Raw genomic sequence first — 10,668 nt, 5'->3', positions numbered from 1 at the left:
AGACAGACAGACAGACAGACAGACAGACAGACAGACAGACAGAGTGAGAAGGCCAGAAACACGTACTGTTTGTGGGGCAAGTACAGAGAGGAGGAGGCTACACAGCAAGAATTCTAGAAATCTGCGAAGATGTGTGCCTGGGCCCTCCACCCCGATTTGCACCGGGAAGGACCGAGAGCCCCAGAAGCTGGACGGCTGTCAGGAGGTAACAGGCCGGCAACTGCCGTAGCTCACGTGGGATGCAGAAGGGGTTCACATCCACCTTGAAGAGCATGGCATCCGAAACAGGGTCACCAGAGGGCTCGTGTCCCTGCAGTGGGGCGGCACTAGCCACAGAGTGAAGGGGCCCTGGACTTGCCCTTAGAAAACTCAACCAGGAAATAACACAATTTAAACATAACCAGCACAAAGCCCAATGTTCTTCAAAGAACACAACTAAATTTAAAAACATCTCACCATGCACAATTCATAATGTCCATCAACTAGTCAAAGTTACTGGGCTTGAGAACAAGCAAGAAAATATGCCTCATAACCAGGAGAAAAAAAAGTTTGTAGAAAGAGACTCAAAAGGGCCGGCCAGATAGCTCAGCAGACTGAAGTATCTGCTTAAGCAGAGCGCAGCGGCTGGGGTTTGATCACCCGTGTGCTGCGCCAGCCCTGCCCCTGGGGCACGCTGAGATTGCGGTTGAGACTGGACATGGTGGTGCGCACCTGTAATCCCAGCACTTGGAAGGCTGAACACCACGAGCCCGATCTATGTAGTGAGACCCTGTAGACCTGTGCTAAATACATAAAAGAGAGAGAGAGAGAGAGAGAGAGAGAGAGAGAGAGAGAGAGAGATTCAAAAACAACAATGGTGATGAGATCGGCGGTAGCGTGCATACAAAAGCAGCTGCTGTAAATACTCTAAAGGTAGAGAGGAGACATGAGCAGAATTCGGGCAGGATAGTCAACTAGGATGTTCAAAAGGCCCAGCAGCATCAACCCACCTGTGCTGAGGTCCACTCTGTCTGGCGGCTCAGAGAGGCCACAGTGTCCACGGAGCTGAGGTCCAGCTGATCTAGCTCAGCCTCAGTGAGCGCCAGAGCGATCCTCCCCAGGGAGACCACGTGGTGCTGTCTCCAGTGGAAAGGAGCGTCCCAAACCTTGGGTGAGGAGAACAGCGGAATGTCAGCGACGCCATTTGCTGTCGTCTAAGTGTTCATGGCCCCCTTGAAAGTCAAGCACCGCAAGCCAGTCTGCCATGTCACCGTGCAGAAGGTGGGTCCCTTGAGAAGTGGCTGGGTTCTGAGTGCCCTGCCCACTGGCCCACTGGGCATGGGTGCCCTTGTGTCAGAACCCCAGAAACCTACCCAGCCCTGTGTCCCATGTGGGGACCCTGCAAGAGAGTGCCATCTATCAGCACTCAGTCTACTGGTGCTCAGGGGTGGCGTGGCTGCCTGTCACATGCCAGGACCTGGATTTGACCCCCAGCACCACACCAGAAGTCTTGGGCATCTCAGCTCCTGAGGTAGTTCCTTATAGCAGCTTCAACAAGACAAAACAGTGCTTAAGACAGACGCCAGACTGGGGATGGTAGCACAAGCCCGCAATCCCAGCTAGTCACAAGTCCTGTATCTTTATTTCTCTCTCTTTAAAATAATTTCTTTTAGGGCCAGCCAAATAGTTCAATGGATTAAAGCACCTACAAGCAGGCAGAGGGGCTGGGGGTTCGATCCCCGGGCCTGTGTGCCAGCCCCACCCCCGGGGGCTGCTGATTGAGACTGGGCGTGGTGGTGTGCGCCTGTAATCCCAGCTCTTGGGAGGCTGTAAACAGGCGGATCACTATGAGTCCGATCTCGTAGTGAGACCCTGAACACCCTGTAGACCCTTCCCTAAAATACAGAAAAAATAATAATAATAATTTATTTTAAAAGGGGGTAGCTGGTGAGGAGGCAGAGCGCTAGCCTGGCATCTGTCAGGCCCTTGGCCACATCCTCAGCACTGAGAAAACAAAACAGCAGCACAGACATCAGGAAAGTCTCCTCCGTGTGTAACTATCTTAGGAATCATTAAGAAAATGATGACTACATTTGTTTGAAGAAGCAAACATGAAAAAAGTTCATTGTCCATTATAATTCATGAAATGCTGACTTTAAATAATTAAAGTAATACCATGTTTGCCTATCATATTGACAAGAAGTAAAAAGAACGATCATTTATGGAGGTATAAAGACACAAGGTACATGCTGGTGGTATAGCTCAGGGGCATAGGGCCTGTCTGGCAAGCTCAAGGTCCTGAGTTCGATTCCCGGTACCAGAAAAAAAAAGAGATGAGGCCAAGGATACCTTCATTTATTGTTGCTGAGAATATAAAGGGGTACTTGGTTTTAAGAGGGAAATCGATCTAGAAGTATCAAAAAGATTTTATATATTTGTACTCTTTTTACCCAGAAATTCCTCTTCTGGGAATTTAGCCTAAGAAAATCAGGAGACAAGGACTCAAAGACATATGTACAGATACACCACAAGGCAAGAACCTAACAATGGGCCACATAAAGACCAGGCAAAAAGCGAAACATTAGATAGCTATACAAAATACTGAGATAGATTCGTATTTCTGAAATTAACAACTTGAGCTCTGCCCTGTTGGCTGTGGACAGCAAGCCACGGCTAGTGAGTGTGGCGACTGCTCCTGTGACAGGCCTGTGCGAGAGCTGCACTTCTCCGTCTCTGCACAGTCTGCCGGCCTCAGACTCAAGTACTGTGTGGATCAGACAACTGATCCCAAAGCAGCCGTCTCGGGGGCTGGAGCTGCAGTCCTGGGGTACAGTGTCTATCACTCGGCAGGACCTGGATTTGACCCCCAGCACCTACACCCACCCACCCACACACACACACACACACACATACACACACACATACACACACCCACACACACCCACACCCACACACACATACACCCACACACACATACACCCCCACACACACTCATACACACCCACACCCACACACACATACACACACCCACACACACATACACACACCCACACCCACACCCACATACACCCACACCCACACACACACATATACACACACACACACTGCACCTGTACAGAACTGGAAAACGTGTTTCCTACTTGAGTATTACCTGAACGATATGCACAACAAGTGCTTACATAGCATCTCCACGTCACGGGGCACTGTAGGCCACACGCAGCGCTATGCCATCTTACACAAGGCTCTCAGCCTGCACGGATCTTGGCCTCTGCAGGGGTCCGTGAGTCAGCTCTCCGGGGATGACAAGGCATGCACATCAGCATGAGACGCATGTGTGACATCCACACGTATATAGGAAGTCTCTGATGCTTCAGGTGAACACACCAAAGCATCTAAAATGCTTAGTTCTAGGTAAAAGACTTGTTTTCTTATTATTTCCTGACTTTTTTGCAATATATATGGATACTTGTAAAATGATAGAGCTCTACATATAGTTGCAAGCAATTTAATTTTTAATCCTATGAGGGTGACCAGATCTTCCACAACTACCCCAACAGCTAAAATGACCCACTCATTGAGAACGTTTTAAAGATGGCAAACTCTTTCCAGTCTTCCTTGTACTCTTGCCTACAGTTCTCAGATGAATTTGCAGTAGCTGCTGAGCAAATTCTGCTGGCTGGAATTCAGGAGTTCTCTAAGTAGAGAAAGGAAAGGCAGAATTCCAGGAAACGGGGTAAGTCAGAACATGCACAGAACTGGACTTTATGATTCTAGGATTCCAATGTGCATTTCAACCCACTCTCTGCCACTTCCCTGGGAGGAAAGAGATAATCCCATTTCTCAGATTAGACACCCTCGACCGCATCATTGAGTGCAGGCAGTGACATTTCCACCAGCTAAAGCACACGCAAGTTCCTCGCGGAGGGCTACACGCCCACAGATGCTGGGGCTGCCTGTTGGTTTTGCTTATTCCTTCTGCTGTTTGACGCTTCCTCCCAGAGGTGAGCTTTACCTGAATTGCCTTCTCCTTCAGCGCCACCAGCTGAGGCCAGCGGAAGCTCCTGACAGCCCCCAGCAGCTCCACGCTCCTCAGGAACGCATCTTCTCCCATGCAGAGGAGGTCCGCGGGGGTCCAGCACGCATTCGCTTCGGCCAGCTGCAGGATCTCCTCAGCAGAAGGGGCAGGGACCCCATGGCAACCTGAGAGGGAGGGAGCATGGGGAAGGCGCAAGTAAAGAGCACTGTGCGGCGTTTTAGTTTCCTTATTAAACAAAATCCTTTATGGGTCAGATTGGCTCGAAAGAGACTAGGAGTCAAAGCACAGACCTACAGGCTGGTTTGGACCCACTTCTGCCATCATTAGTAACTGCCTGGTAACAAAGCTCATGGAAACGCCAGATTTGTATGCATGCACATGCAAAAGAAAGAACTTCACAACGCCATAACTGGACTGCAAACCCCTTAAGGGATAGGCGCTGTCTTGGCTCCTTTTCTCTCATTGCTGGGACAAGATCCCTGATGCCAGCACTGAGGCAGGAAAGGCTCACTTAGCCCGCACCTTGTGGAGGTTTCAGTCCATACTTGGCTGGCTCCCAGGCGGGTGGCACAGCACGGGGACAGCAGTGCAAGGAGGCAGAAGACAGGGACAGCCACAGGAGCGAAAGTGGCGGGGCAAAAAGCTACGTATAAGTGGCTTGCTTATACGTAGGGCGGAGCGAAAGTGGCCTCTCCTGCCCTACATATAAGCAAGCCATCCCCTCCAGGGCAGGTGCAGCGCTCACACCATCCCGGCCCTCCTCTTGCACAGCATGCAGAGAGCAGCTGGCCCCCTGCTGAGTCCCTGAGTTAAACTTCTAAACTTCTCAAGGTGGCACAGGACATCAACCGCTGCAAGCACCCGGGATGAGCAGTCCTGACCCCAGATTCAAACCCACGGAGTTTACCCCCTTCGAGCTTTCCTTTCCTTGTCTCTGTAATAGGCATCAAATTACCTCACATGGTGATTAGGAAAACTGAAAACATCGTCATGCAGAAAGCACTCAGAACAACAGGCGGGCCAACCGAGAGCACTTGATCATTGCTTGTCATTGTCATTATTATCATTATGATTATTTGAAACCTGTCTGGCCCGCTACACATTGGAGTTTCAATCCCAGTATTAATGGCTCCAGAGAAGGAGCCCTCCTATCCAACTGAGTGAATGATGTGCTGGTCATAAAAACCATAGTGAGGGCTGTGGCCTTCCTGCCCAGGGGAGAAGAGGCAAGGCTCTACCGTGTCCTCGCGGGATGCAGGAAAATCCCACCCAATTCGGTCCCTGGATAGCCTGGGTCTTCTCTGGACAGCTACCCACAACATTCAAACAGGACCCCACTGTTGCTGGCTGCAATGGCCCCCAGGAAGCCCAGGTTCTTTCCGAGGCTGGTGCATTTCCCAAGCCCTGCGGCCACTTCTTCTTGTTGCATCTTCAGCATTAACTCACTGGGCTCCAAGCAAGAGGCAAAATTACAGCTGGGTGGCAACTGGGTGCTACACAGCTTCATCACAACCCACATGGGGAGAGCCGAAGACTCAGCCTCGCTGACTCCCCAAGATCCGAGACAGCACAGCACTAGACGGTGGCAGCCCCGCAGAGGTGTACGGCAGGAGCTCGGTCCTGGCACTCTGCGTCCAGGCCTTAGGACAGAACGTGGCACACAGTAGGTGTTCAGCACGTGTTTGTGAAATGAATGGACACATGCGAATGCATTCACTGAAATGAAACCAAGCGGCGATCCTGCTGACGTATGAATTACTCAAAGCACAGCGGCAAATGGCACCTAGAAGCGACTAATAGAGCACTGAGGGTGTGCTGGTAACACAGCTCCCTCCCTGAGCGAGGCAAGGCTTGGATCTGAGGCCTGCATGCACCCAGGAAGAGCGCTGCGTAGTGACCGCTGCCTGCTGGGCTTTTAAGGGCAGCTGGAGCCAGAGGCGAATACCACCAGCTCTGGACATGGTGCAAGAGGTGCAGCCTTCCCCCTCCCTTGATGCCACACAATGGACTGTCCCTTCTGCCACTGCCCTCTTCTGTGGCACCTTACTTTTGTGGTTTTGGTGTAGGTGTCCCCCCAAAGCCTCATGTAGTCATGGGGCAGCTTCTGGAGTTTGTGATTGATTATTGTGGGTGTGGATGCTGCACCTGCCCCGGGGCAGGTAATCTGCATTACAGTGTAAGGAGAGGAGACAGGCTGGCTGCTGCCTGAGCCACTGCTGCTCCTTTTGCTCTCTGCTCTTTGTCACTGCCATGAAAGGCTGCTCTCTGCCATGTGCCACTCTGCGTTGGAGCCAGCTGAGTATGGACTGAAACCTCTGCTAACTGGGAGCTAAATAAACCTTTCTGGTAGGTTCTGGCCCTAGTACGAATTGCTGAAATCATTATGGTGGTTATCTAGTATGGCTGACGCCCTTGAAGCACAGCCCATCTTCCCAAGACCACCTCCCCCTTCTTCTCCAACTTAGCCCAGGACAATTTACTTCCACCCTTCCCACCACCTCGGGGAGACCCCCCAGTCAGCTCCCTCAAGCCCCTCCCCTGGAAAAAGGCCATAAAAGCCTCGGCCTGCCTTTGTCTAGTCAAGAGAGAGAATTCCTCTTCCTTCCCCACATTCTCTCCTGTGTCCTCAAAGAAAATAAAGCCCTTTTCCCTTTTTCCTTCTGCCTGTTTCTCTGCTGCGCCGTTCACCTGAAAACACCTATCACTTTCCTTCCTTAATCCTGGTTGTTGGGTATTTGTCCCAGCAATGAGAGAAGAGTAACTGAGACACCACCTTGGAGCCAGCCAACTTGGACTTAAAGCTCTGCACACTGAGCCAGGGTAAACCTCGCACCCTTTAACGTGTGGGTGTCAGGTATTTTGTCCCGGCAACAAGAAAGTTACCTAGACACTGCTGCTGTGCTCCCCCTGCCCGGAAGATGCTCCCACGGGCGTCCACACAGCCCACACTCCACAGGGGTCTGCTCACACGTCCCCGCACCATGTGACCTTCCCTGGCGGCTGTCCCCCACATCACGGCTCCCCACCCAGCGCTCCCAGCCCCTTTCTCTGCTGGGTTTTCCCTCCTGACAGTCATCATCATGTGACACTATATATTTTGCCTGCACATGGAGCTAACTGGCTGCAGCCCACTTGAAAATAAGCTCGGTGACGGGCAGAGAGTTTTTCTCTTTATGTCACGCACTAGATGTTCAATAAATATTCACTGCATGAATGAAGGCAAGCACTGACTGTTCATGGAAACGAGTACAATTACATTAGGTCTCATTCACCATCTCCCCATGGCTAGCCCAAGTCTGCACATAGCACACAGGAAGGACAATAACGCTATCTAACACCTCTTGAGCATTTTCTATATGCCAACCAGTGCTATGAATATGCTTATAGGTTTAAGCCCACTAATCCTCAAAATAACCCAGTGATCTGTGGGGCCTTCATTTTTCCCACTTTACAACAGGTAAAAACTAAGCAGAGAGAAGGTAAAACACTAACCCAAAATCACACAGCAGTAGGAAGGCGCGGACTCAGGATTCTGACCTGGCATCTGCCCTGTATTTGCAATATGAAGCTGCTAAACTATGTCAGTCCTTTAAGCCAATTCTATTGAACTGTTTGTTACACACACATACCCATTAAACCCACAGCCCGGGTAAGAAGTGTGGAACATGACTTGGAATCTCCTTATCGAGGCGTTTGCTTTTCGCCTGTGGGCTTTTACCACTCAACTCCTTCCTGCGCACTTCATCTATCCCTCGGGCAAGGCGGCCTCTTGATGTCAGGACTGAGCCCAGAACACTGCCACCTGGTGTGACACCGGAGACCCCAAAGTACTTACCAGGGCCGAGGCGGAAGCCAGGGCTCTCACCGCCGCTCTTCCGAACAGACTCAAAGACAGCCCAGAGAAACTCCTCAGGGAGCTGCTTCCCAACCATCCGAGCAGCGGTTTGTTGGAGAATATCAGGAAACTGTGGCGTAAGAGGGACACACAGTGATGAAAATGTGTCGCACACACTTAAATCAGAGCTCAAACAGTAACGCGGCTTACTGCTCTGGGGTTTTCTCCTCATTGCAGCTTCTCATATAAATCTAATCCTTACCCCAATTAATGAGGTCTCTACAAAGAAGCCTGTAAAATGACCCCCACAACGATCCCTTAAGTGCTAAATACTTCTATGTCATTTTCACCAATCAGCTCATCAAAAATAAAGTCACAAGGGCCAGCCAAATAGCTCAGGGGATTAATGCACCTGCAAGCAGGTGCAGGGGCCAGGGTTTTGATCCCCAGGCCTGCTGTGCTGGCCCTGCCCCCAGGGCACACTGAGAAGGCAATGGAGACTGGGCATGGTGGTGCGTGCCTGTAATCCCAGCTCTTGGGAGGCTGCAAACACGAGGCTCACTAAGAGTCGGATCTAGTAGTGAGACCCTGAACACCCTCAAAATAAATAAATAAATAAATAAATAAATAAATAAATAAATATGCAAAGTATAGAGCAGAGTGGCTGGGAGTTCAGTCCTGTGCTTGTGAATGGGAACACGGGTAAGGTGCGGGAAGGATTTCCCCAAAAGGCTGCAGAAGGACCTGAGAACAGTGGTGGCCTCAGAAGAGGGAGGCTGGGCAGCGAGAAATCTAGGGAGGGGTCTCCTGCTTTGCCTGATGCAGCCTTGGAGCGGCTGCGAGTGTTTCCATCCAGGAGTGTGTATTACTTGTTTTATTAAACATTCAAAGCATGCACAAGAGTACAGAGAGTAATACGACAAAGTGCCCATGGGCCACCATCCTGCTTATGAAATAGAGCATCACAGACACCAGCCGCCGGCCTCCCTCACTCCCCGCCTCCCTCTTCCTCAGAGGGAGCTGCGAGGCTGGATGTGGCATTAGCCATTCTCCTGCACATTCTCAAATTTCCCTTCATGCACACTGACTTTGCATGTGCTTAAAATTAGCTAGTACTTAGTATCCTACAACACATGTTCTCGGTAACTCAGGGTTTTTGGAACTCTGTGTTGTGTGTTTTGAGAGCTTGCCATGTCGCCACAAGAAAGTTTCCTTTTTTATTCAACACATAGGATGGAAACCGGGATCTTCACATCGCTTTTATAGTCTTTTATTCTGAGGTGGATTCTCAGTAAGCTGCCAAGCCTGAGGCTCACCTCACGATCCTTCTGCCTTGGCCCGCACGAGGGCTGGCACCACAGCTGTGGCCCCAGGAAGGGGACTTTCTGAAAGACTGGAGCCGCGTATAATATTTATGTACCTACCACTTATGACTATGTGTTTAAGCTCTCAGAAGATGATTTGGCAAGTAAGTGACACACGTGTGCCCCAGAACGACGTGTGCGTGTTTGAGAGCCCCGCCGAGTGCACGCCATGTGCCCCTGCGCACTTCGGCAAGGGAGGACAGTGTGTGGCTGTGCCAGGTCGACCCGACAGCTGCTCAAAAGCATTCGTTTCTCCTCCACCCTCTGCTCCATGGAAAGGGGCTCCTTCTTGCCCCGTAGAGGTGGGGCTTACCCATGTGACTTGCTTTGGCCACTGTCAGGGGGCCAAGTGGCAGTGTCATACTTTCCTACTCCACTTGCAGGAGCTTCAGGCCCCCTCTGTGAATAGACCCATCAGGGGCTCCAGAGACAGAGTTATGGAGACTTCTGGCTGCCCCAGGGACCCGCAGGCCAGGCAGCGGGACATAAGCGCTCTCTGTTATGTGCCCAGGGGACAGTGTGACTTTGTCTACACAGACAAGGAGCCCAACTTCCGCTCGGCTTGTGTGCCCCTCGGATCCGACCATCCACACCGTGGAGAGTCACTCCGAGCACGGAGCGCCGCCAAGACTGATGCTCAGGAAGGCTGTGTCTTGGGCACACGTGCAGGAGAACGTGGCACTGCAGCCCCAGGACCCTGAGCGGAAGTGCGTGCGGCGACCACACCTCAGGACAATGAGGCAGGAGGAGCACTGAACCCAGGAGTTCCAGATCAGCCCGGAGGGACCCCAACTCCAAAGCCAACAAAGGAAAAGGCCGAAACACAAGGAGGAGACAGAGCCAGCCCAGAAGGCCCAGCAAGTGCAAGGCTTGCACAGCAGGCCCAAGGCCAGCCTAGCTACATAGCAAGACCGGCTCTCAAAAAAAAATAAGAATAAAAATAAAAATAAAAGCTAAGTGACAGTCCCCAGGCTTCACACATCTGACTGGAGGGCCCGGGGGCAGTCCAGAGTTCATTGGGCTCCTTCCTCATGCTCTGAGCCTGGCCCTTGGGCACCCTGAAACCAAGCTGGAAACTTCTGAGACAAGAAGGAAGCTTCCAGAACCACAGACTGTCCCTCAGGGAATGCGACTGAGCATGCTTTCCTCCCTTTGAACTCTTTAGCCTTCATAAAAAGAGCCGCAGAAGTACCTTTGTGGCAACAGAATGTAGTTCATCCCTGGAGAAGAGCAGGAGAAAAGGTCCCATGTCCTCCACAGCCTCTGCTGTCCAGTTCTGCGGGCGTCTAGAAAAGATGAAAGGCAGCAAAATTTAACAACCCATGTGGTAGTGGGCATCTTGTTCCTCAGCATCTTTATTTTTAAGAATAGATCATTCTTAACACCTAGGAAGGTTGTCAATAGGGCCCCACTTCTCTCTCTCTCTCTCTCTCTCTCTCTCTCTCTCTCTCTCT

At 51.2% G+C, this 10,668-nt stretch overlaps 1 protein-coding gene across 1 annotated transcript in view; it reads right to left on the bottom strand.

Annotated features, from left to right (window-relative positions):
- Positions 1–10,668, bottom strand: part of Otoa (otoancorin) — a gene marked incomplete at its 5' end in the record, with an annotated part of 77,845 nt that overhangs the window by 10,437 nt on the left and 56,740 nt on the right. Inside the window, 4 exons of the mRNA XM_023707769.1 lie at positions 990–1,145; positions 3,992–4,179; positions 7,851–7,980; positions 10,407–10,500. Coding sequence (XP_023563537.1) covers positions 990–1,145; positions 3,992–4,179; positions 7,851–7,980; positions 10,407–10,500 — 568 coding nt within the window. The remainder of the gene's footprint in view (positions 1–989; positions 1,146–3,991; positions 4,180–7,850; positions 7,981–10,406; positions 10,501–10,668) is intronic.

The sequence above is a fragment of the Octodon degus genome, unplaced genomic scaffold, assembly GCF_000260255.1.
Source record: "Octodon degus isolate 3935 unplaced genomic scaffold, OctDeg1.0 scaffold00001, whole genome shotgun sequence".
NCBI classification, from domain to species: domain Eukaryota; kingdom Metazoa; phylum Chordata; class Mammalia; order Rodentia; family Octodontidae; genus Octodon; species Octodon degus.
This window is presented reverse-complemented; position numbering and strand designations above follow the sequence as displayed.